Below are 27643 nucleotides of genomic sequence, written 5' to 3'. Positions count from 1 at the left end.
ATGAACCATAACTGAGTTTGCAGGTTTGCCTCGATGTATTTGTCGCTCGTTTCCAGCAACAAATGCATTTAATTTAACATGTACTAAAAGTGGCCTCAGTCCTTTCCCACTGTCCTTGATCCTATTGCCCAGACTTGCCACTCCTGAATGAGGCTTGCTCTTGTTATTGATGTCTTGTGCACTGCTGGTGCTGACGTAACCTGACGCACAAAGACAGAGGATCCGCCTCCAAACTCGACTCACTCCGCAACCAAGTCAGTGCTCAGTGCTGTGCGCACGGACCACCGTCCCGGCTATTATCGTTTCTGCTCTGCTGTTTCTCTGTCATGCCCTTCCCTCCATCACTTCCTCCTACATTATAATAGTTTCACTGTGACTGCCTGAGGTCGGCTAAGAAGGAAGCGTGGGGAGCGTGGCTCTTCACTTTCGTAGTGAGGGCGTATGGCGGACAGTCATTATTCAGAAAACAACATCCAAAGCATATTAATCCAAAACAAGCAACCGGGACGAGGAAAGATTCTAACTGCAAAATGGCAACAACTACTTATTCTGGATTATGGTCGTGACATGTTATGAACTCTTCGCAAAGTTTTAATGTCATGCGTATTTACTTTGGTTTTAGCGCACCATAAGGACAGCTTTCCAAACCGCTGTTTTGTATCGCTGTCAGTTACTTTTATGAATTGAAATTTGAATCACTGTCCTGGACTGGGTGGTCGTGTACTTGTCCCTTTGCGTTTTAAATGTGGCACACTCACTGACAGCCGCCGTGCTGCACGAGCCCTTTAATCATTCAGGGTAAATCTGTGGACGTGTGTTGGCACCAGCGACCGACATGGGGGCTAAGCAGAGCAGCCCAGCGGCTAACGGACGGACCAGGGCTTACTCGGGCTCGGATCTACCTTCTAGCACCTCTACTACCAGCAATGGGAACAGTAGGACTGCAGCCATGGCAATGAGCTATCACTCGTACGGCCAGTCGGCTCACGGGGCCTCGGGAACCACAGCGACCTCCAGTCAACACATTGGCCCCAGAACGAGGTCCGTGGGAGGCAGTTCTGGAGGGTCAGGGCCAAGACCCCAGTCAGGCATCAACATCCCCAACAGCAGTGGAGCCTACAGCTCACAGGAGTCTGGCAGCAGCACCCCGGAGGAGGCAGAGAGGGACAGGTCCAGCGGGGGGCAAGGGGGTCCCCGGTTGTTGATTGGATCATTACCAGCACACCTTTCACCTCACCTTTTTGGAGGTAAGAGACTGGCTGACAATAAGGTAGCAGCATGCAGCTAGCAATTTGTGTCTGTGTAGTGTTGATTCTCAGTTTTATTCACGGAAATGTCACCTTCTCTGTCTAAATGTGTTTTACACCTGTTACTCACCAGTGTGGATCAAATGTGTCCTAACCTCAGTTTTACAGCTACTTGCAACTTGATGACATGTTTGTAGGAATAACTGTGAAATAATAGTGTTGTAACAACATGTTAGATGATCATAGTTTACAGTCATAATGCATAGGCTATGATTCAATAACTCCCGCCTCCTCCTCTTCCTCCTCCTTATCTTCCCCATCTTCATCCTCCTCCTCCTCATCACCATAATTTACTTTTACAGTGCACACCATAGTAAGGAGTGTTCATTTTCAGCAGTGATTGTGATACCAAACAGCCTTTTTTGGCGCAATGGGGCAAAGGGGTCATTCATCTGCTCTCTGCAACCACAACCCACATCATGTCCACTTCAGTATGATACATCCCCGTCAATGATCATCCCACATGACATATAGTTGTCGGGGAGACAGACTAGACTAACTCTCACCAGCAGTTTCAGCAGACCCTGATGTAGCTAACAGAGTGACATTGATATCTGCTTGAAGAAGCAAAGGTATAATAGTTGGTTAATAGTCAGTTATAGCCTACTACTATAGTTATTGAGCAAGCTAATCAGTGATATGAGAATCCCTCCTCCTAAATGAGGCTACTGTCTGTGTCCAGTCTAAGGAGAGACTGCCTAGTCCAGATCAGACTGTCAACTCAGTATCAGCAGAGCTTGTTTGCCTTTCTCTTCCGACATGCTGTTTGAGGATTAGTTTGGTCTAGGAATTATACAGATTAGGTCCAGAAAACCACCCAAAAGATGAGGGTTACTTTGCAGTGAGCTGCTAAATATGCAGACATGCTGAATAGAGAGAAACAGAGAGATTACTTTAGAGAAAGTCATTTCACTCTGCTTTCTCCATATCTCTGAGGGGAATTATCATAAAACAGAGAGAAAGGGAGGGAGAAATGACATGGATTTATCTGGGTCTGGGGAATATTTGCTCAGCAATTCTCATGGCTCTGAATGTTCACATGCCACTGACACTCTAAATCCATTAGCTGGATTCTCCTTTAACTTTCAGAAAGGGAAGCTTCGACATGCCTCATCTAACATGCCTCAAGTAATTAATCAAGTCCAACACGGGATGTATCTCAAAAGGCACCCTATTCCCTATATAGTGCACTACTTTTGACTATAGGAGTAGATTGCCAGTACCATGATGTTTGTAAGGTTACATGCCCGTCTTTGGAACGTGTGATTGACCAGTGATGGACCATGCAGGTCAAGGAGGCATGTATTCTCCCATTGGATTGTAGACCTAAACAATCGAGCACCAACTGATTGAACCATTCAATCATCAACTCAACCCATTGAATTTCTGTCCAAATTCTGCAGCCCTGCTCATTCAGACGTTGCTTCTCTCTCCCTTGTGCCTTCTTTGATACACTCACCCTGATCTCAAGCTGCAATTAAATTAAAACTCTAATTGGATTTGTTCTCCACTCACCTCAGCTGCACTGTTCACTGTCACATAACATACACAGCCTGGAGAAGCCCTGTTATCGTTTCATAGGAAACAACCAGGTTCAGACTTCACAGATGTATCCACCTCAGCTGCACTGTTCACTCTCACATAACATACACAGCCTGCAGAAGCCCTGCTATCGTTTCATAGGAAACAACCAGGTTCAGACTTCACAGATGTATTCACCTCAGCTGCACTGTTCACTCTCACAATATACTAGCCAGCCTCCAGAATCCCTGATGTCACTTAATAATCTTAATGCACCACAGGCCAGCTATTCACTCTCACACAATATAGCCTACAGACAGTATATGCCTTGGGTATTATGTCTGGTGTAAGTTAATACTTCACACAGCTGGAGCACCTGTGGTGAAAACAGAGCAGCCATGTTGTTGAGTCGTTGAGTCATTGGTTGCTCAGATGGAATTTCCTGGCAGCTCTTGTGTTCTGTGTTGAGAGGCCAGCCTGTTCTCTGCTCTCGACCTTCTTCCTGCACCCGGGTCGTGGCGTGTTCTGTCAGGGTGAGCCTCAACCACATCAGATCCACTCCGATGTAAACACAGTTAGAATTTAGACTCCTGTGTGTCTGAGAGCAGAGGGGGGATATTGTTTTACACACACATATACATACATACATACACACACACACAAATACACACACACACACACACACACACACACACACACATTATTTTGACTGGCTGGGATCTACTTCTGCTTTTTGAGATTCAACAACAGTGCATTTTCTTTTCTTTATTCGTGTCAATGTGAATTTCATGTTTTATGAGTTGAAGACACAGTTTCGTAAACAATGTTTATTTTAGGCATAGTTCCATGAATGCTATGAGTGTTTATATTTGGTTCTATTGCTCTTTTCACTGGTGGTAGTGAGTGAGAGAATGTTGTTGTCCTTGGAAGGAGAGGGATAAATAGGCACAGTGTACCAATCTTTCTGTTTACTGTATTGGACTCTTTCTCCATGGCTGTTTGAGCACGTCTCTCTCCCCCCTCTCTCTCCCTTCATCTCTCTCTCACCCCCCTCTCTCTCCCTTCATCTCTCTCTCCCTTCATCTCTCTCTCACCCCCCCTCTCTCACCCTTCATCTTCATGCAGTTAACCCACTGTTCCTAGGCCGTCATTGAAAATAAGAATTTGTTCTTAACTGACTTGCCTAGTTAAATAAAGGTAAAAAAAATAATAAAAATAAAATAAAAATCTCTCTCTCACCCCCCTCTTTCCCTTCATCTCTCTCACCCCGCTCTCTCTCCCTTCATCTCTCTCACCCCCCTCTCTCTCCCTTCATCTCTCTCACCCCCCTCGCTCTCCCTTCATCTCTCTCTCACCCCCCTCGCTCTCCCTTCATCTCTCTCTCACCCCCCTCTCTCTCCCTTCATCTCTCTCTCACCCCCCTCTCTCTCCCTTCATCTCTCTCTCACCCCCCTCTCTCTCCCTTCATCTCTCTCTCACCCCCTCTCTCTCCCCCTTCATCTCTCTCTCACCCCCCTCTCTCACCCTTCATCTCTCTCTCACCCCCCCTCTCTCCCTTCATCTCTCTCAGCCACCCTCTCTCTCCCTTCATCTCTCTCTCACCCCCCCTCTCTCTCCCTTCATCTCTCTCTCTCTCTCGCTTGCTCTCTCTCACCCCCCTCTCTCCCCCTTCATCTCTCTCTCACCCCCCCTCTCTCCCTTCATCTCTCTCTCCCTTCATCTCTCTCTCTAATGATAATGAAATAATAGTTTAGTGGCTGAGTCAGGGTCATGTTAATACAGTATTATCATGAAAGAAAAACTTGACCCTGTTCATTCCCCGCAAGCACCTTGCAGCCAGGTGTTTCTTGGGTACAGGTGTTCTGTAACTTGTTTTGTTATTTATACAGTTAGTAGGAGGTTTTCCCACTGAAAGCGGCTTGGCGACTCTTCTGTTTAACCTTACCACACATTTGAACTTACCCAGGGGAGCAGTGCTGCTGGTCGTTTCTTTGAATGTGCTCTTCCACACCACAGATACACCTACGTTACCTATGACATGGCTGCCTAGAGCAATAATAGATGTGTTTATTTGATTTCTGAAAAGAGGTGAAAGCACAACTTGCCTTGTGAGACTATGCGAGGAGGCAGTTTTGACCACTGAGTAAGAGGGAAGCTTAAAAAGGCACATTAGGCGGAAATAAGACCAGTACACAAGTGTGTGTACGACACTCTCCCTTTCAGTCACCTGTTTGTGTCTGAAACAATTGCTCAATTACTATAAATGTGTTTGTCTGAAAGCAGGAGGGTCCTAATTCTGGAACAGAGAAAGAACATACAGGAAATATACAATTTTGTCTTTTTTGTTTCTTTAAAAAAAATACTAGCTAGTTGTAGTATTGTGTTTATGTCGTCAGGGACAACCTGTAGTACAAAGTGTGTCAGGTGGTGTCATGTATCACATCATTTTATCAGAGTCACACCTTTCCTGCCCCCACTAAGACGTTAAGGGGCCTGGAACAGATGAACAGGTCCACACACCTGCTGTAATAAAGGGGTCAACCGTCCGACCTGATCCAACGTCTAGCCCAGACACCCAGAAAGAAAACGTCTGCTTTGAAATATCTCCTTCCCATTTCATCAGATTGAATTCCCAATGTATATATTTGTTCTCTACCCCTTAATACACAGTGGTCTGAGTAAATAACATTAATGGTGGGAGGGAACACAAGCTTCAGAAGACTCAGTAGGCTGTAATTTTAGTGTCCTGCCAATGAAACTCGTCTCAGGGGAATCCTCATGGCGCTACCTACAGTCATTCTTTGTGTGGTGAATGACGGACTGCTGGGAGACAGACAGTGGTTATAGACAGCTAATAGTAAATAACTTGAAATAGATGTTTCATGGAGTAGCAGTTTCATGGAGAAGTTTTGTTTGAAAGCTGGAGCTGAGCTGGCTTGATTTACAGGCTGAAACGAAGGACGATTGTCTCCCTGTGAGTATTCACTAAGATTGCACTACTGAAGGAATAGTGCTATACTACCGTCCTGCAGCGCTATTGGCTGGCTGCTGCCAATGGCCCCCAGCTATAAGCCCAGTCAGATGGAAGGACAGGAGAGCATTAGAGAGAGTTGTCTCCTGGGTGAAATATTAAACTGTAGGTTCCTGTTCCTTCCTCAGTGATGGAAGATTTACATTTACATTTAAGTCATTTAGCAGACGCTCTTATCCAGAGCGACTTACAAATTGGAAAGTTCATACATATTCATCCTGGTCCCCCCGTGGGGAATGAACCCACAACCCTGGCGTTGCAAGCGCCATGCTCTACCAACTGAGCCACACGGGACCCCTTAGATCCCTAAGGTGTCAACAAGGCAAGACAAAAGAGTGGAAATCCATATTTTATTGGTGATAGAAGTAGAAAGAATTATAAAATATTTTCCATCTACAATAAGATGTATTTGGGTGCGTCCAAAATGGCACCCTTTTCACTATGTAGTGCACTAGAGCCCTGTGGTAACAGGGAGCCATTTGGGACGTTGATTTGTCATTTGGTATCATAACTGCTTTCTGCCGGTGTAAAGTCTAGGCTGGTTGTGTTATGTAAATCCCTGAACTGCCTTGAACGCTGGACGGCATAAGGAACCAAAGGAAAGGTGGGGAGATGAGCATTGAGGGGAGGTCAGCAAGGGTTTAGGGCTGTCTTGGTCTAAAGTGCTAGTAGCTTTTGTGGTCTGTATTGAGCATGTGCTTTTGGTTGCATGTTTCTGGGTCTGTGTTTTGGTCTGTGATTTAGACTGTCTTAGCCTGTGCTTTGGTCTGTAGTGGTGGTCCAGAAAACTAGTTTTGACAGCTTCTCATTTTGAAGTTTAGCTCATTTGATGGAGCACACAACTACAAGCTGTAGAAGTTAGCTTATATTAGAAGATAGGCTACATATTTGTTGACTCAGTGAACAACTGGAGCATCTCAATCCATGATCCCTCTCCTCTCAGTTTGGAGCTCCCGGTAATAATCAGTAGTTAAAGGCCTACTAAAGTTCAGCTGCTGTCCTCTACTCTGGCCCTGGTGGCGTGACATACAGTGCATTCGAAAATTATTCAGACCCCTTGACTTTTTCCAAATTTTCTTATGTTACAGCCTTATTCTAAATTTGATTTAAAAAGTAATTCCCTCATCAATCTACACACAATACCCCATAATGACAAAGCATGAACAGGTTTTTAGAAATATCACATTTACATATGTATTCAGACCATTTACTCAGTGCTTTGTTGAAGCACATTTGGCAGCGAGAACAGCCTCGAGTCTTCTTGGGTATGACGCTACAAACTTGGCACACCTGTATTTGGGGAGTTTCTCCCATTCTTCTCTGCAGATCCTCTCAAGCTCTGTCTGGATGGATGTGGAGCGTCGCTGCGCAGCTATTTTCAAGTCTCTCTAGAGATGTTCGATCGGTTCAAGTCCGGGCTTTGGCTGGGCCACTCAAGGACATTCAGAGACTTGTCCTTAAGCCACTCCAGCATTGTCTTGGCTGTGTGCTTAGTGTCGTTGTCCTGTTAGAAGGTAAACCTTCGCGCTAGTCTGAGGTCCTGAGCGCTCTGGAGCAGCTTTTCATCAAGGATCTCTATGTACTTTGCTCCGTTCATCTTTCCCTCGATCCTGACTAGTGTCCCAGTCCCTGCCGCTGTAAATCATTCCCACAGCATGATGCTGCCACCACCATGCTTCACCTTAGGTATGGTGCCAGGTTTCCTCAAGACGTGACACTTGGCATTCAGGCCAAAGAGTTCAGTCTTGGTTTCATCAGACCAGAGAGTCTTGTTTCTCATAGGCTGTCATGTGCCTTTTACTGAGCAGTGGCTTCCGTCTGGCCACTCTACCATAAAGGCCTGATTGGTAAAGTGCTGCAGAGATGGTTGTCCTTCTGGAAGATTCTCCGATCTCCACAGAGGAACTCTGGTGCTCAGTCAGCGTGACCATCGGGTTCTTGGTCACCTCCCTGACCAAGGCCCTTCTCCCCCGATTGCTCAGTTTGGCCGGGCGGCCAGCTCTAGGAAGAGTCTTGGTAGTTCCAAACTTCTTCTATTTAAGACTGATGGAGGCCACTGTGTTCTTGGGGACCTTTAATGCTGCAGTAATTTGTTGGTACCCTTCCCCAGATCTGTACCTCGACACAATCATGTGTCGGAGCTTTACAGGCAATTCCTTTGACCTCTTGGCTTGGTTTTTGCTCTGACATGCACAGTCAACTGTGAGACCTTATATAGACAGGTGGTTGCCTTTCCAAATCATGTCAAATCAATTGAATTCACCACAGGTGGACTCCAATCAAGTTGTAGAAACATCTCAAGGATGATCAATGGAAACAGGATGCACCTGAGCTCAATTTCGAGTCTCATAGCAATAGGTCAGAATACATATGTAAATAAGGTATTTCTGTTTTTTATTCATTCATTCTGACTGCAACATTCTAGCAGTACAATTAATACATTTCATATGTTATTGCAAAAATAATAATTTAGTTGTGTTTATGAAGGCCTTGGGTAACTTTAGAATACTATTTTATTTGATTTCAAATAACACAATAGCATGTTCATTAGTTTATGTTACTACAGGCTACATAAATAAATAAATACAAATTTTCAAGTGTTCAATCAATTTTTTTTGTGGATTGAGATTGTTACAAGTATGAAACAGAATGCATCTGTGTTGGATCACGGTAACAGTTTATTTTTATTACTACAAAATAAATACCAATACCCCAAACACCAAGGCGAGCGGTCAAATGATGAAAACATCAGTAGCCTAAATAGTGAAACGCAGCACAAACGCAATAATGCCATTATAATGACTCGTGTCGGTATGACAGCAGTCAAACATAGTCAGCTCGGGCTTGTGTGCGTCTTCACGCAATGGCATCAGTTGGATTTCATTTAGCTGTTATCCACTTGTCCTAACATTTGACTCAATATTCATACCTTTCACTTGCTTGACACACTTTGACATGCTTTGTTTGGTTGTAGTGCGTAATAGTCTCCGGTTTCCTCTTGTTGTGTCTTGTCGTTGTGGAGTACAATGGCTGTGCAGGTGCCTTATTTTGCACAGAGGGAGGGAGCTCCCGTCTCACTTTGTTCATGGTGCCGGACAATGTTTTTCCTTTGCAAGCAATTTGTTCGCCAATGACAGTGAATTGAAGAAAATGTCCATGGTGACATTTCCCTCCTTGCCAACGCAAGGTTCCACAAGCCTCATCACCACATTCTTCGACACTGGCTCACCTGCTGCCGATATTTTCCCAGATATTGAAAGCCGTTCAGCACGTACAATTACGCACACTCTCACTGTGTAGCCTGCTCCAAGTAGGTCAGAGTAGACTGATAAGACTTATTTGATTCGGTGGACTGATAGAGGGTACATACCATCTGAAGATTATATTTAGAATGGATCAATACGCTAGAATGACCTGCCCTGTTCTTCGTTCACATTTGGTGATTACATAATTAGGATCGTTCGCTTCCCCTCGCTCATCAACTCACCCATTCTCCCTCTTTCTCCCTCTCATTCTTTAATTAAATCATGTAATCTGTTGTTATATGTGTGAAATTCGTTTCGGTATAGTTTAGGTTCAAGGCAATTATTCGTGTGATTATCAGCTGGACAATGTGCTTTCAAACTGTTGGTCAGGAGGCAGTGTGTTATATAGGCTTATTTAGGAAAAGTCAAGGACGGAGCGGAGCAGGCCCTACTGTCAGGAGGCAGTGTGTTATATAGGCCTATTTAGGAAAAGTCAAGGACAGAGCGGAGCAGGCCCTACTGTCAGGAGGCAGTGTGTTATATAGACTTATTTAGGAAAAGTCAAGGACGGAGTGGAGCAGGCCCTACTGTCAGGAGGCAGTGTGTTATATAGGCCTATTTAGGAAAAGTCAAGGATGGAGCGGAGCAGGCCCTACTGTCAGGAGGCAGTGTGTTATATAGACTTATTTAGGAAAAGTCAAGGACGGAGTGGAGCAGGCCCTACTGTCAGGAGGCAGTGTGTTATATAGACTTATTTAGGAAAAGTCAAGGACGGAGCGGAGCAGGCCCTACTGTCAGGAGGCAGTGTGTTATATAGGCCTATTTAGGAAAAGTCAAGGACAGAGCGGAGCAGGCCCTACTGTCAGGAGGCAGTGTGTTATATAGACTTATTTAGGAAAAGTCAAGGACGGAGTGGAGCAGGCCCTACTGTCAGGAGGCAGTGTGTTATATAGGCCTATTTAGGAAAAGTCAAGGACGGAGTGGAGCATGACTTAAAAAACGGCAGAGTAATAAAATGAATAAATTCATGAGCGGTCAAAATGAGAAGAATAAGGGTGATCAAAGGTGAAAGAAAGGTGTGTGTGTGTGTGTGTGTGTGTGTGTGTGTGTGTGTGTGTGTGTGTGTGTGTGTGTGTGTGTGTGTGTGTGTGTGTGTGTGTGTGTGTGTGTGTGTGTGTGTGTGTGTGTGTGTGTGTGTGTGTGTGTGTGTGTGTGTGTGTGTGTGTGTGTGTGTGTGCGAGCGAGCAAGAGAGAGAGGAGTACATCTGACAAAATGGCTGCAGTGCAGAGCTAACAGTAAACAGATTGAAAAATCAATTGCGGTTGAGCTGCCGATGGGAGTGAACATATTAATTATGGACTGAATATATCAGCATTTGTCTCCTATAACCGACATGGTTGGATTACTGAGGAAGGCTTGGTCAAGAGAGAGTGTGTGTGCGTGTGTGCTTATGTATGTGTGTGTGTGTGTGTGTGTGTGTGTGTGTGTGTGTGTGTGTGTGTGTGTGTGTGTGTGTGTGTGTGTGTGTGTGTGTGTGTGTGTGTGTGTGTGTGTGTGTGTGTGTGTGTGTGTGTGTGTGTGTGTGTGTGTGTGTGTGAAACTACAGTGGTATAATAATGGCTTTTATGTCAAATCAGCAGTGAAAATACTGCTTCACAGATTGACTCAAGCTGACCCTGAACAACAAATCACGTCTTCTGGAATTATTTTTGTTATGTAATTTCTCATGTGACAGTGATCAAAGTACAGCAGCATGGGTAATGCCTTTCTCACCACTCACTTACTGCAGTCATGTGAAACACACACATATACACACACACACACACACACACACACACACACACACACACACACACACACACACACACACACACTCACTGACAGAGATAGTGTCACTGTCTTGTTTTGCCTGCTGACTGTCCTGTGTTATTCCCATGTTGGACTACCGTCCTCATAATCTAGCAATACTAGCATACAACAAATGCTTGAGAGGCCTCTTTCTCTCTCTCTCTCTCTCTCTCAGTTAACTCCTCCTCTCACCCCTCGTCTCTCATCTCCACCACAGTGTGCACTTGATATTTCATGCCTGTCTCTGTGCCTACCTGACTGACGCCCAGTGCATTTGGCTACATACATGAATTAATTTGTGATGGCTCTCCTTCATTCTCTTCAGACTGGCACATTCTTCTGCTCTCAACTTGTAGAGGCAAGAGCTCAAAGTGAAAGTCGGGGGGAGAGGGGGAGAGAGAGAGGGGAGGGGGAGGGAAAGAGGGAGGGAGGGGGAAGGAGAGAGAGGGGGGGGATGGTTAAAAGGCGATTCCTTCAACTTGATAGATAGAATGATGAAAGAAGTGGTCAGGAGAGGATAGAGTAAAGAATTCACTATGGGCTGTTGAGTATGGAGTACAGAATGGGTGATTTGGGGGAGTGAAAGATGACATGATGATGGGACATAACGAGCTACCTTGCCCTTCTTTTCTCAGTTAGAGCAAGGTGGGTCTCGCTCAACCATTGACCACAGTGACAGCTAATCTATACCGAGCCCTGCCTCACCTTAGTCACCTGTAGACAACCCACTCTGTCATTAAAATGGAAATTCCCCACCACACACACACACACACTGACACTCCATAATGCCATATCGCTGGTTAGTGTGTCCCAACAACAGGTTGTTGGTGTGTGGATGTGACTATGCATAAGGCTCTGCCTAATTATTAACCTGCCTCTATGTTTCCTCTCTGTGATGAACGCAGGCTGTTGTTCTGTTGAGACTCTGGTTGTCTGTGTCTGCCTGCATTTGTCTTGTCTGTGCCTGTCTGCCTGTCCATCCATCCATCTGTCTGTATGTTTGTCTGTTAGCTAACAGCTGGTCTCCCCTCTCCGTCCCAGGCCTGACAGTCATCATCTGAGCCGTGTCATCTATTGATAGGGCTGTGTGTTAATGTGGCAATATGTCTCATTTGTCCCGTCATTAACTCACATGGTCCTGGCTGCACATGTAAAACTGTCATTCCACCTTTTAAGATCTGGCATTCCACCTTTAAAGATGCCGTTTTGTCTTTACGAGTGACACACTTAATGACAGGAGCGTCTGGTGGTCTCTGGAGAACTAGATGTGGAGGCTCATCTTGCTCCAATGGCAGAGAACCAGAGGAGGTAGAGATCCAGTGTGTCAGTGTGTCTTTGTAGAGTGGAGCAGAGTAGTGCACACAGAGAGTCAGTTAACTGTCAACTGCAACACCTGCTGCTCACTCAACTGGCTGTGAGTCAACACACATGGAAATGCACTCACACATGCCCACACACAAACACACACACTTGTGAACAGAGGGAGCAGGACAAGAGTGTCAGGCAGGAGGAAGTGTGTGTGTGTTGTCTGCAGTTTGCTGTCAGCAGGTATTGTGCTGGTGCACCAACCAGAATACTCCCACCCTCCGCCGGGTGAACGATTGTGTGTACACTCACCACTAAACATACAGTATTAGGGTAGTCCACCAGCTAGTGGATTTGTTTTGCAGGAGGAGCAGTCTGAAGTGGGAGGGAGGGGAGCAGACAAAGGGTACTGTGGTGTATTTGAAGAAAGGATAAAGGGTGGGGAGAGGGAGGTACTGTGGTGTCTGTGGTTTGTATGCTGGTGCTAATCTGACTTCTGTGAAGCATGGTGTTGGCAGCATCATTATTTGCATATAGGCCTACTGTAGCTCTGATTGGCTATGGTGCATGGGTCTGTGTAGAGTCCGGTCCTGGACAGGACTGACACTTTTTTATTAGGTTTTATTTACTCCATGTCTATTAATTGTCCCACTCTATATTGCTATAGAATTTTCACAAATGCCTTACTATACGTAATTCCCAAACAGTCTATGAATTTATGAAAATGTGAAAAGTGCTTGCTGGGAGTGTATATGAACAGATCTGAATAAGATTTCATATTGTAAAACGCTTTGAGTTCCACTTTAAGGGGTCAGGTGGCCAGGGGGCCAGGGTAAAGGACGGAGGATAGAGGACAGTGAGGCCAGAGCAAGGGATCAGGGAGCAGAGATCAGGGCAGGAGGGAAGGGAGGTGCCACTGTCAAGCTTAGGTTATGAGGCAGACAGGGAACACATGAGAACAGATTAGGATGGGGGCAGGGACGGGTTAGTGGCTTGGATGGATGGCTGTTTGGCAGTCTGATTGTAAGGCTGAAGCAGTTACACATTTGTAACGTATCATGCAAATTGCAGACAAAAATGTACGTCCCTTTTTGCAGGATGTTACATATCATACGAAATGGATGACGTTGGAAACAATTGTGCTCAATTTTCGGGGACCCATTTTGGCTTGTGAGCTCTACTTTCAAAACTACTCGCTGAAATTATCAAAAAAATAACGCATCTTTAATGGACAGACACGCTACACTACACTGTTATACAGCATAGTCAGAGCTGACCAGCTTCCATTGCTTCTGCTCCGATACTTTCCGATGCACACATTCATGCATGTGTACATAGTCTACATACACACACATAGAGTCGCAGACACCCACTGCAAACATGGACAGAATCAAACAACAGTGGATGAGACGAGACGTAAAATGACGTAAGATGGTCTGATGGTACTCTCTGATAGTGAGGAAATGTTTGTGTGTGTGTGTAGGCGTGTGTTTGTGTGTGTCATGTGTTCACTGCTCTCGCTGCACTTAGTTATCACCTTCTCACTTAACTTCCTGCTCCTTTCCAGTAATCGGCAGCAGTAAAAAAGGATTTGACCTGAAGATGATTATGACGAACCATGCTGAAGTGTCTTATACCCATCTTAGCCACATTCCAGTAGAGAAAGCCACACGCTCTCTCGGTTAGATATCTATTGTAGGAGTATTATTCTCATACTAAGCAGTTCCGCTTCTTATATCGACGGCTAAGCAGTTTCCTCCCACTCTTTAGCCGCACAAACTGTTCACAAACAGTCTTAATTTTGTCAAAAATTAGCATCAAGGATTAAATTAAGTGCTTTCGACAAGTCACCGTGGCGAAACGGCCACAACTTGCAGCAAAGTGAACCATATTCTAATGGTTCCATACATTTGCATTCAAATGGCCTGTCTGTGCTCTATTCGGTTAGTCAATATTTACTGAGTGACTATCTAATAGCCCAAGCAGGATTTTATTTCTTCATCACACAAAATTCCCTGATATATAAGACCCAGCATTTAGCTGATGATCCCTTTGTCTTTCACTATGAAAGGGGGTGGATCGTAATCTGCGTCTCCAGTTGTTGACCTGATTACTAGACTGCACTGCACTCTCCTGAGGGTACTAGTGTTAAAGGCCTAGTGCCTACAGTATGCTGTTCAGACCCATCTGTTTCCTGACTTTTGTCTGTCATGGGGTAGACTGGGTTTGTTTGTAACATTTAGGATATGATCTGTCCTCTTGCCCAATAACAGACACAGTTACACTGAAGAGGAAGTGGGACCTTTGACATTTATTTGGGGAAATAGTGGTGTTTGACCAAAAAGCAGGAGACATAGTTCTCCTCCGCTCCGCTGTTACAGGAGAATTACATCTGTATTTTCCCTGTTGTTTCTCTTCTCTCTTGTTCCTCTTCCCCTGTGAGAGTAAGACAGTTCCTCCTCCTCTTCCCCTGTGAGAGTAAGACAGTTCCTCCTCCTCTTCCCCTGTGAGAGTAAGACAGTTCCTCCTCCTCTTCCCCTGTGAGAGTAAGACAGTTCCTCCTCCTCTTCCCCTGTGAGAGTAAGACAGTTCCTCCTCCTCTTCCCCTGTGAGAGTAAGACAGTTCCTCCTCCTCTTCCCCTGTGAGAGTAAGACAGTTCCTCCTCCTCTTCCCCTGTGAGAGTAAGACAGTTCCTCCTCCTCTTCCCCTGTGAGAGTAAGACAGTTCCTCCTCCTCTTCCCCTGTGAGAGTAAGACAGTTCCTCCTCCTCTTCCCCTGTGAGAGTAAGACAGTTCCTCCTCCTCTTCCCCTGTGAGAGTAAGACAGTTCCTCCTCCTCTTCCCCTGTGAGAGTAAGACAGTTCCTCCTCCTCTTCCCCTGTGAGAGTTAGACAGTTCCTCCTCCTCTTCCCCTGTGAGAGTAAGACAGTTCCTCCTCCTCTTCCCCTGTGAGAGTAAGACAGTTCCTCCTCCTCTTCCCCTGTGAGAGTAAGACAGTTCCTCCTCCTCTTCCCCTGTGAGAGTAAGACAGTTCCTTCTCCTCTTCCCCTGTGAGAGTAAGACAGTTCCTTCTCCTCTTCCCCTGTGAGAGTAAGACAGCTCCTCTTCCCCTGTGAGAGTAAGACAGTTCCTCTTCCTCTTCCCCTGTGAGAGTAAGACAGTTCCTCCTCCTCTTCCCCTGTGAGAGTAAGACAGTTCCTTCTCCTCTTCCCCTGTGAGAGTAAGACAGTTCCTCTTCCCCTGTGAGAGGAAGACAGTTCCTCTTCCCCTGTGAGAGTAAGACAGTTCCTCTTCCCCTGTGAGAGTAAGACAGTTCCTCTTCCCCTGTGAGAGTAAGACAGTTCCTCTTCCTCTTCCCCTGTGAGAGTAAGACAGTTCCTCTTCCCCTGTGAGAGTAAGACAGTTCCTCTTCCTCTTCCCCTGTGAGAGTAAGACAGTTCCTCTTCCCCTGTGAGAGTAAGACAGTTCCTCTTCCCCTGTGAGAGTAAGACAGTTCCTCCTCCTCTTCCCCTGTGAGAGTAAGACAGTTCCTCCTCCTCTTCCCCTGTGAGAGTAAGACAGTTCCTCCTCCTCTTCCCCTGTGAGAGTAAGACAGTTCCTCTTCCCCTGTGAGAGGAAGACAGTTCCTCTTCCCCTGTGAGAGGAAGACAGTTCCTCTTCCCCTGTGAGAGGAAGACAGTTTCTCTTCCCCTGTGAGAGGAAGACAGTTTCTCTTCCCCTGTGAGAGGAAGACAGTTCCTCTTCCCCTGTGAGAGGAAGACAGTTCCTCCTCCTCTTCCCCTGTGAGAGGAAGACAGTTCCTCTTCCCCTGTGAGAGGAAGACAGTTCCTCCTCCTCTTCCCCTGTGAGAGGAAGACAGTTCCTCCTCCTCTTCCCCTGTGAGAGGAAGACAGTTCATCAAATCAAAGTCTTTTGTCACGTGCGCCGAATACAACAGGTGTAGACTTTACAGTGAAATGCTTACTTACAGGCCCTAACCAAACAGTGCAATTTTTAAGTAAAAAATTGGTATTAGGTGAACAATAGATAAGTAAAGAAATAAAACAACAGTAAAAAGAAAGTGAAAAATAAGTAGAGGTCGACCGATTATGATTTTTCAACGCCGATACCATTACCTACATGTACATACTACCTCAACTTACCAGTGCCTCCGCACATTGGGGGTCTAGGACAATTTTTAGGGCCTTCCTCAGACACCGCCTGGTGTAGAGGTCCTGGATGGCAGGCAGCTTAGCCCCAGTGATGTACTGGGCTGTACGCACGACCCTCTGTAGTGCCTTGCGGTCGGAGGCCGAGCAGTTGCCATACCAGGCAGTGATGCAACCAGTCAGGATGCTCTCGATGTTGCAGCTGTAGAACCTTTTGAGCATCTGAGGACCCATGCCAAATATTTTGGGAGAATAGGATTTGCCGTGCCCTCTTCACGACTGTCTTGGTGTGTTTGGACCATTCTAGTTTGTTGGTGATGTGGACACCAAGGAACTTGACGCTCTCAACCTGCTCCAATACAGCGCGGTCAATGACAATGGGGGTGTGCTCGGTCCTCCTTTACCTGTAATCCACAATCATCTCCTTTGTCTTGATTATGTTGAGGGATAGGTTGTTATTCTGGCACCACCCGGCCAGGTCTCTGACCTCCTCCCTATAGGCTGTCTCATCGTTGTCAGTGATCAGGCCTACCACTGTTGTGTCGTCTGCAAACTAAATGATGGTGTTGGAGTTGTGCCTGGCCACGCAGTCGTGGGTGAACAGGGAGTACAGGAGGGGTCTGAGAACGCACCCCTGAGGTGCTCCAGTGTTGAGGATCAGCGTGGCGGATGTGTTGCTACCTACCCTTACCACCTGGGGGAGGCCCGTCAGGAGGTCCAGGATCCAGTTGCAGAGGGAGGTGTTTAGTCCCAGGAACCTTAGCTTAGTGATGAGCTTTGAGAGTACTATGGTGTTGAACGCTGAGCTGTAGTCAATGAATAGCATTCTCACGTAGGTGTTCCTTTTGTCCAGGTGGGAAAGGGTAGTGTGTTCTGGTGTTTGTGTGTAGTGTGTTATATTCAGGGCTGGATACTTGTCTTGTGTAATGATGATGTGTCTGTTTGTTGGGGTCTGTGTTTTTCCACTCTGTAAAAGTACAGGGACTGGGGCTGTTTAGATGGCTGCTGTGTTGTTGATAAATCTGGCCATTTATCACCATGTTGTAACACTGAGCCATATGAGCGACCATTTCAACTTGCCCAGATGAAGGCCTATAATGTGTCCATGCAGTCGTTTAGTATGTCCCTCTCACGTTCTGGCACTGTCTGTGTGCCTGCTGCTGTATGAAGTCCACCTAGACACACCAGACCATCCATCCAGGAATCAATAGTCAATCTTCCTCCTCATCGTGTGATGAACTACACCACTGCCTCGTCCACTTGAGACACACACACACACACACACAGAGATACACACGCACACACATAAACAGGCATGTCTGGATGTGCAGGCAGGAAAGGTAGGCTGTGATACCGAGCCCAGTCAGAGCACGACAGAGTGTAAGGTATTCATGATTCCACAACAAATGCAGTTAGTTATGAAGCTGAAGTCACATGATAGGGAAGATCCTCCAGTCTAGCACCATAGGATGGCTGATGTCACTCACATCCCTGAGACACTGCACAGCATGTTTATGCATGTTGCCTTCACAAATGTCAACTCAAAGTAGTCTAGTAGTAGTAGACTGGCGGGAGTACAGCTAACTCCGGACTACGTATACCCCATGAGAGAGACTGGGGTCAACTCAATGTACACTCAAAACTCATATTAGAGAAAGGCACAACATGTGTGTTTGTATGCTTCTGAGGAAGTTGCTTATGTGGCTCTATGTAGTAATAACATTCTGCAGCATGTTGAAGGTAACTTTACTGTCTTGCTGGGCCCAAAGCCCAGACACTGTTCCCACACCAGCGAGCGCAGACGAAGCCCAGTGAGGGAAATGGGATTTACAGTCGTGACAGAGCAGAGCTTTGTCCATCCTGCTGCCGTAAATTGGCTAAGTGGCAGGAAGTGTCATTTTGTGTAATCCTCTCTCTCTCTCCTACAGGGGACAACTGTAGAGATATACTGCTGCTGACTGTCTGTGGAAACTATACCAGTTCTCTTCCTGTTTATGGTTAGAGACAGTACTCAATCTGGGCTCTTACAAGGTCCCAAACACCAGATACTGTCAAATGCAGTAGCGGTGGTCCTTAATAAGCCACATTTTCATACATACAGTTAGTATGAGAAGTTAGAGGGAGGGAGAGAGCGAGAGAGAGAGAGAATTACACAAAATGACACTTCCTGCCACTTAGCCTATTTACGGCAGCAGGATGGGCACAGCTCTGCTCTGCCAGGACTGTAAATCCCATTTTCCTCACTGGTCTTCGTCGGCGCTCGCTGGTGTTAATTGGTCTTTACTTTTGTTAAAAGTAGTGAACTACACTATATAGGGAATAGAGTGCCATTTGGGATGAAGAGTTGGAGAAGAAATGGTGGGCAATCACGAGCAGACCACCCTGCCATAGCCCCACCACATCCCACTTCCAGTGCCTCAACATACTGCACTCCACTAACTCTGCTTCTCTAACCATTTGAAAGCCAACATACTGTACTCCACTAACTCTGCTTCTCTAACCATTTGAAAGCCAACATACTGCACTCCACTAACTCTGCTTCTCTAACCATTTGAAAGCCAACATACTGCACTCCACTAACTCTGCTTCTCTAACCATTTGAAAGCCAACATACTGCACTCCACTAACTCTGCTTCTCTAACCATTTGAAAGCCAACATACTGCACTCCACTAACTCTGCTTCTCTAACCATTTGAAAGCCAACATACTGCACTCCACTAACTCTGCTTCTCTAACCATTTGAAAGCCAACCAGCTGCACTCCACTAACTCTGCTTCTCTATCCATTTGAAAGCCAACCAGCTGCACTCCACTAACTCTGCTTCTCTAACCATTTGAAAGCCAACATACTGCACTCCACTAACTCTGCTTCTCTAACCATTTGAAAGCCAACATGCTGCACTCCACTAACTCTGCTTCTCTAACCATTTGAAAGCCAACATGCTGCACTCCACTAACTCTGCTTCTCTAACCATTTGAAAGCCAACATACTGCACTCCACTAACTCTGCTTCTCTAACCATTTGAAAGCCAACATACTGCACTCCACTAACTCTGCTTCTCTAACCATTTGAAAGCCAACCAGCTGCACTCCACTAACTCTGCTTCTCTATCCATTTGAAAGCCAACCAGCTGCACTCCACTAACTCTGCTTCTCTAACCATTTGAAAGCCAACATACTGCACTCCACTAACTCTGCTTCTCTAACCATTTGAAAGCCAACATGCTGCACTCCACTAACTCTGCTTCTCTAACCATTTGAAAGCCAACATGCTGCACTCCACTAACTCTGCTTCTCTAACCATTTGAAGCCCAACATGCTGCACTCCACTAACTCTGCTTCTCTAACCATTTGAAAGCCAACATGCTGCACTCCACTAACTCTGCTTCTCTAACCATTTGAAAGCCAACATGCTGCACGAGCTTTGAAACAATATCAAAATATTGTGTGTGGCAGGGGAAATCATTTACCCAGACAGAGGTGCTAGACCTTGGCCCTTGTCTCTCTCTCGTTCTCTCTCTCTCTGTCCCTCCCTGTTTCTCTGTGTCTCTATCATTCTCTCTCTGTCCCTCCCTGTTTCTCTGTCTCTCTATCATTCTCTCTCTGTCCCTCCCTGTTTCTCTGTCTCTCTATCATTCTCTCTCTGTCCCTCCCTGTTTCTCTGTCTCTCTATCATTCTCTCTCTGTCCCTCCCTGTTTCTCTGTGTCTCTATCATTCTCTCTCTGTCCCTCCCTGTTTCTCTGTGTCTCTATCATTCTCTCTCTGTCCCTCCCTGTTTCTCTGTCTCTCTATCATTCTCTCTCTGTCCCTCCCTGTTTCTCTGTCTCTCTATCATTCTCTCTCTGTCCCTCCCTGTTTCTCTGTGTCTCTATCATTCTCTCTCTGTCCCTTCCTGTTTCTCTCTGTCTCTATCATTCTCTCTCTGTCCCTCCCTGTTTCTCTGTCTCTATATCATTCTCTCTCTGTCCCTCCCCGTTTCTCTGTGTCTCTATCATTCTCTCTCTGTCCCTCCCCGTTTCTCTGTGTCTCTATCATTCTCGCTTTGTCCCTCCCTGTTTCTCTGTGTCTCTATCATTCTCTCTTTGTCCCTCCCTGTTTCTCTGTGTCTCTATCATTCTCTCTTTGTCCCTCCCTGTTTCTCTGTCTCTCTATCATTCTCTCTCTGTCCCTCCCTGTTTCTCTGTGTCTCTATCGTTCTCTCTCTGTCCCTCCCAGTTTCTCTGTGTCTCTATCATTCTCTCTCTGTCCCTCCCTGTTTCTCTGTCTCTCTATCATTCTCTCTCTGTCCCTCCCTGTTTTTCTGTGTCTCTATCATTCTCTCTCTGTCCCTCCCTGTTTCTCTGTGTCTATCATTCTCTCTCTGTCCCTCCCTGTTTCTCTGTGTCTCTATCATTCTCTCTCTGTCCCTCCCTGTTTTTCTGTGTCTCTATCATTCTCTCTCTGTCCCTCCCTGTTTCTCTGTGTCTTTATCATTCTCTCTCTGTCCCTCCCTGTTTCTCTGTGTCTCTATCATTCTCTCTCTGTCCCTCCCTGTTTCTCTGTGTCTCTATCATTCTCTCTCTGTCCCTCCCTGTTTCTCTGTGTCTCTTTCATTCTCTCTCTGTCCCTCCTTGTTTCTCTGTGTCTCTATCATTCTCTCTCTGTCCCTCCCTGTTTCTCTGTGTCTCTATCATTCTCTCTCTGTCCCTTCCTGTTTCTCTGTGTCTCTATCATTCTCTCTCTGTCCCTCCCTGTTTCTCTGTGTCTCTATCATTCTCTCTCTGTCCCTCCCTGTTTCTCAGTGTCTCTATCATTCTCTCTTTGTCCCTCCCTGTTTCTCTGTGTCTCTATCATTCTCTCTCTGTCCCTCCCTGTTTCTCTGTGTCTCTATCATTCTCTCTCTGTCCCTCCCTGTTTCTCTGTGTCTCTATCATTCTCTCTTTGTCCCTCCCTGTTTCTCTGTGTCTCTATCATTCTCTCTCTGTCCCTCCCTGTTTCTCTGTGTCTCTATCATTCTCTCTCTGTCCCTCCCTGTTTCTCTGTGTCTCTATCATTCTCTCTCTGTCCCTCCCTGTTTCTCTGTGTCTTTATCATTCTCTCTCTGTCCCTCCCTGTTTCTCTGTTTCTCTATCATTCTCTCGCTGTCCCTCCCTGTTTCTCTGTGTCTCTCTCTCTGCCCCCCTGCTATATTGGCATGACGTAACAATGCACACATTGCCAAAGCGTACTTTCTCTCTCTCTCTCTCTCTCTCTCTCTCTCTCTCTCTCTCTCTCTCTCTCTCTCTCTCTCTCTCTCTCTCTCTTTCAATCTCTCTCCCTCTAGTGTACTTCCTCTTTACCTCACTCCTCCTTCCTTCTTCCCTTCATCCCTCCTGGAAAAAGTAATTCCCCACAGGGTCAGTGGTTTGAGAAGCCCATCTCCAGCACAAGACGCAGGGCTGTAAATCTGTACATTTCTCCACGACATGTACAGTTTTGCTGTTTTTGTCATTCACAACATGTGTTGCTTGTACAATACTAACACCGTAGCTGTTCTCAGTTAAGTTGTTTTGCCTCTTTTGACTGTTCCGTTTTCATATCTCCTGTAGGGCTGCATGTTAACCAAGGACACTGAATTTGACTAGAAATGACTGTTCTGCCATATTACCATTGCGTAATGCTGTACTGCTGCCTAACACCTAAGCTACTCTAGGTCTAAACAGAAAATACTACAAGTGTGCTGGGTTTTCTTTTGTTCCTTACTCATGTACTGTGCTGTTTCAGTTGACTGGATCTGAGTTAGACGATACATCCAGTAAGTTTTCCATCTGGGTCAAAGAAACAGTTGCTGAATGACACACATGATGCTACAATATGGTTTGGTTTACATGTGTTCCAGTTGTTCCCTTTATCCTAGTAATGCTAAGATGCCATGTCCTGGTTTATGCTACATGTGTTCTCTACTGTATGCTGAGTACGTTATGTCCTAGTAGTTAAAACACACCTGCTTTACGTGTGCTACTCTACACTGAGTACGCTGTCATATATCCCCTTATTATCCGGATCCTGGAGCGTCTGGTACCCTGATCCACGCTATAAAGCATGTGTGAAATGCAAACAAACCCTGGTTGAAATGAATCCTGGACCTGTGTGAATATCGGTACCAGGTATTGTGACACGGCAGCAGAAGTCGCATGGAACTTTTTGGCTCATTGTAAGATCGCTAACGTCATGTAAAATGTGTGATAATCCTACAATGAAACGGTTCTTTTCAGGTCTTGTGAAAGCAAAACGTATTTGTAGAATTCTCACAAACGCTCCAGGAAACCGAACCAGGGTACCGAACTTCATGTAAAAAGTTATTTGCCCTTGTACTGAAGGTGAATGGTGGTCTGCAGTATAGTACCACTGGAATGCCTGGGAAAACTGTGGTAATTTTTTACAAGCCACTGTAGCAGAACATGTCCTTAACTGCTGCCTGGGCTGGCAATTTATGATCCTGTTAAAAAGTTACAAAGACATGATTATCTGTGTTATGTTAGGAATGAGGCTCTTATTACACTGGGTTATTACACTAGGTGTGGTTTGACAGTTTTCTCCTTTTGTCTATAAGCCTGAGTCTAGATTCCCTGTTTGAAGCGATCTATCCATAGATTGTGACGCACTCCCAGGGTAGTCAGGTCTTGTGTTTTCAGGGATTCTCTCTCTCGCTCTCTCTACCCCCCTCTCTCTCTACACTGAATTAAGTATACAAAATCATTGGCTGCTAATTAGTCTATATCTCTTTTAATCAGACACTATTCATTCTCTGTGTCATTATGTTTAACAGAATTTGGAAGTAAATCTTTTTTTTTAAACGCCTACAGGAGGGTGATGATGAATCTGTCAAGAGGTAGGTGGTGTAGACCAAGAGTTTTCAAACCTTTCCTCAGGGACCCCCAGCCGTTCCATGTATTTTAACTATTCCTGAGCTAGGGAATATTTTACAATACATTTACATTACATTTACATTTAAGTCATTTAGCAGACGCTCTTATCCAGAGCGACTTACAAATTGGTGCATTCACCTTATGACATCCAGTGGAACAGCCACTTTACAATAGTGCATCTAAATCTTTTAAGGGGGGGGGGGGGCAGAAGGATTGCTTTATCCTAGGTATTCCTTGAAGAGGTGGGGTTTCAGGTGTCTCCGGAAGGTGGTGATTGACTCCGCTGTCCTGGCGTCGTGAGGGAGTTTGTTCCACCATTGGGGTGCCAGAGCAGCGAACAGTTTTGACTGGGCTGAGCGGGAACTGTACTTCCTCAGTGGTAGGGAGGCGAGCAGGCCAGAGGTGGATGAACGCAGTGCCCTTGTTTGGGTGTAGGGCCTGATCAGAGCCTGAAGGTACTGAGGTGCCGTTCCCCTCACAGCTCCGTAGGCAAGCACCATGGTCTTGTAGCGGATGCGAGCTTCAACTGGAAGCCAGTGGAGAGAGCGGAGGAGCGGGGTGACGTGAGAGAACTTGGGAAGGTTGAACACCAGACGGGCTGCGGCGTTCTGGATGAGTTGGAGGGGTTTAATGGCACAGGCAGGGAGCCCAGCCAACAGCGAGTTGCAGTAATCCAGACGGGAGATGACAAGTGCCTGGATTAGGACCTGCGCCGCTTCCTGTGTGAGGCAGGGTCGTACTCTGCGGATGTTGTAGAGCATGAACCTACAGGAACGGGCCACCGCCTTGATGTTAGTTGAGAACGACAGGGTGTTGTCCAGGATCACGCCAAGGTTCTTAGCGCTCTGGGAGGAGGACACAATGGAGTTGTCAACCGTGATGGCGAGATCATGGAACGGGCAGTCCTTCCCCGGGAGGAAGAGCAGCTCCGTCTTGCCGAGGTTCAGCTTGAGGTGGTGACCCGTCATCCACACTGATATGTCTGCCAGACATGCAGAGATGCGATTCGCCACCTGGTCATCAGAAGGGGGAAAGGAGAAGATTAATTGTGTGTCGTCTGCATAGCAATGATAGGAGAGACCATGTGAGGTTATGACAGAGCCAAGTGACTTGGTGTATAGCGAGAATAGGAGAGGGCCTAGAACAGAGCCCTGGGGGACACCAGTGGTGAGAGCGCGTGGTGAGGAGACAGATTCTCGCCACGCCACCTGGTAGGAGCGACCTGTCAGGTAGGACGCAATCCAAGCGTGGGCCGCGCCGGAGATGCCCAACTCGGAGAGGGTGGAGAGGAGGATCTGATGGTTCACAGTATCGAAGGCAGCCGATAGGTCTAGAAGGATGAGAGCAGAGGAGAGAGAGTTAGCTTTAGCAGTGCGGAGCGCCTCCGTGATACAGAGAAGAGCAGTCTCAGTTGAGTGACTAGTCTTGAAACCTGACTGATTTGGATCAAGAAGGTCATTCTGAGAGAGATAGCAGGAGAGCTGGCCAAGGACGGCACGTTCAAGAGTTTTGGAGAGAAAAGAAAGAAGGGATACTGGTCTGTAGTTGTTGACATCGGAGGGATCGAGTGTAGGTTTTTTCAGAAGGGGTGCAACTCTCGCTCTCTTGAAGACGGAAGGGACGTAGCCAGCGGTCAAGGATGAGTTGATGAGCGAGGTGAGGTAAGGGAGAAGGTCTCCGGAAATGGTCTGGAGAAGAGAGGAGGGGATAGGGTCAAGCGGGCAGGTTGTTGGGCGGCCGGCCGTCACAAGACGCGAGATTTCATCTGGAGAGAGAGGGGAGAAAGAGGTCAAAGCACAGGGTAGGGCAGTGTGAGCAGAACCAGCGGTGTCGTTTGACTTAGCAAACGAGGATCGGATGTCGTCGACCTTCTTTTCAAAATGGTTGACGAAGTCGTCTGCAGAGAGGGAGGAGGGGGGGGGGGGAGGAGGATTCAGGAGGGAGGAGAAGGTGGCAAAGAGCTTCCTAGGGTTAGAGGCAGATGCTTGGAATTTAGAGTGGTAGAAAGTGGCTTTAGCAGCAGAGACAGAAGAGGACAATGTAGAGAGGAGGGAGTGAAAGGATGCCAGGTCCGCAGGGAGGCGAGTTTTCCTCCATTTCCGCTCGGCTGCCCGGAGCCCTGTTCTGTGAGCTCGCAATGAGTCGTCAAGCCACGGAGCGGGAGGGGAGGACCGAGCCGGCCTGGAGGATAGGGGACATAGAGAGTCAAAGGATGCAGAAAGGGAGGAGAGGAGGGTTGAGGAGGCAGAATCAGGAGATAGGTTGGAGAAGGTTTGGGCAGAGGGAAGAGATGATAGGATGGAAGAGGAGAGAGTAGCGGGGGAGAGAGAGCGAAGGTTGGGACGGCGCGATACCATCCGAGTAGGGGCAGTGTGGGAAGTGTTGGATGAGAGCGAGAGGGAAAAGGATACAAGGTAGTGGTCGGAGACTTGGAGGGGAGTTGCAATGAGGTTAGTGGAAGAACAGCATCTAGTAAAGATGAGGTCAAGCGTATTGCCTGCCTTGTGAGTAGGGGGGGAAGGTGAGAGGGTGAGGTCAAAAGAGGAGAGGAGTGGAAAGAAGGAGGCAGAGAGGAATGAGTCAAAGGTAGACATGGGGAGGTTAAAGTCACCCAGAACTGTGAGAGGTGAGCCGTCCTCAGGAAAGGAGCTTATCAAGGCATCAAGCTCATTGATGAACTCTCCAAGGGAACCTGGAGGGCGATAAATGATAAGGATGTTAAGCTTGAAAGGGCTGGTAACTGTGACAGCATGGAATTCAAAGGAGGCGATAGACAGATGGGTAAGGGGAGAAAGAGAGAATGACCACTTGGGAGAGATGAGGATCCCGGTGCCACCACCCCGCTGACCAGAAGCTCTCGGGGTGTGCGAGAACACGTGGGCAGACGAAGAGAGAGCAGTAGGAGTAGCAGTGTTATCTGTGGTGAGCCATGTTTCCGTCAGTGCCAAGAAGTCGAGGGACTGGAGGGACGCATAGGCTGAGATGAGCTCTGCCTTGTTGGCCGCAGATCGGCAGTTCCAGAGGCTACCGGAGACCTGGAACTCCACGTGGGTCGTGCGGGCTGGGACCACCAGGTTAGGGTGGGCGCGGCCACGCGGTGTGAAGCGTTTGTATGGTCTGTGCAGAGAGGAGAGAACAGGGATAGACAGACACACAGACACAATACACTGGTGTTGATGCATGGACCGGTTTTGGTTTTTACTTGACCTTCTATAACGGTATTTGAATGTTTGGTTTGTTAAATGTGGTACGCTGTGTGTAACGTCCATTTTATAGTTTAGTTCGCTACTTGAGTCATCTGTCTCTCTCCATGCCGCTTACCACACAGACACATCCACGCCCCCTGTCACTCAAGGAGCGCATTTGTTCTTCCTCGACTACGAGCCACTTGCGTTCAGTCTGCATGGTCAATGCAGCATAAGCAACAATGTTGATGACATTGACAACGATGCTGTTTTCACTTTGCTTCTTCATTTAAATCCACCAGCGTTCTATAATTTCACAATTTTTTGGTGTTTCTTACATTGGCAAACAGCTAGTTTGTATTTTCTTTGCAAGTTGTGCCTAAATCATATTAGCCGCGAATGCTCATCGCTAGTTAGCTGGCTAGCTAGCTAATACATGTACTGAGTCAGAGCAAACATAATTAGCTATACAGTCTGATAATACCAGTGATGGTGTAGACCTAAATCAGCATGTTGTTTGTGCAACAGTATCTTATAAATCAAAGAGGAATACTAGAAGCATGAATATGTTGAACTTTCAATGTAGCTAAAGTTTAGAGGGTCCCCTAGGAAACACTTAGCAACACTCTGGTTCCTACCCTGTCACAACTCCTCCCTGGCATTTCCATTCATTGTCATGTCAAACAACACTGTATTCAAAGTGCCCCCTATTAAATTCTAACTATATACTTAGAATAATCATTATATTTCCATGATTCCAACAGTTCACCCATGTGTTGCTTTAAATTGCAAGTCAAATCACAATTGCAACATTTGGTTAAAAATAAAGCCTAGATTGTATGCCCATATCGTGCAGTGTGGAAATGATCGCAAATGAGTGCAGGAAATGTAGAAATTGATGAAAATGCTGAATTTGGTTGGGGGGTTGAAGATTAATTGAACAGTATTAAACAATCAGAATGGAGAAAGACCCATTGAAATCACTTATAATGTACTGTGCGTGTTGCATATTCTAGGGTCACGCACTACTCATAAAGCAAACATAGAACTTTTATTATAAAAAAACACAATACAGCCAAATACCTTCCAATTTTTTTGAAATACCGCGATGTGATATTTTGGCCATATCGTTCAGCCCTATCCTAAACTAGTGCGCAGCGCGCCT

The 27643-nt window shown here is 46.4% G+C and overlaps 1 protein-coding gene across 1 annotated transcript in view; it reads left to right on the top strand.

Annotated features, from left to right (window-relative positions):
- The first annotated feature begins 225 nt into the window (after window positions 1–225).
- LOC129838116 (E3 ubiquitin-protein ligase znrf2-like) overlaps window positions 226–27643 on the top strand; it is an 83326-nt gene continuing 55908 nt past the window's right edge. The window contains exon 1 of the mRNA XM_055904850.1: window positions 226–1247. Within this exon, the coding sequence (XP_055760825.1) occupies window positions 836–1247 (412 nt within the window). The 5' untranslated portion in view covers window positions 226–835. The remainder of the gene's footprint in view (window positions 1248–27643) is intronic.

The sequence above is a fragment of the Salvelinus fontinalis genome, chromosome 38 (genome assembly GCF_029448725.1).
Source record: "Salvelinus fontinalis isolate EN_2023a chromosome 38, ASM2944872v1, whole genome shotgun sequence".
Taxonomy (NCBI): domain Eukaryota; kingdom Metazoa; phylum Chordata; class Actinopteri; order Salmoniformes; family Salmonidae; genus Salvelinus; species Salvelinus fontinalis.
Note: the sequence above shows the minus strand (reverse complement) of the source record. Positions and strands in the feature narration are given on the sequence as shown.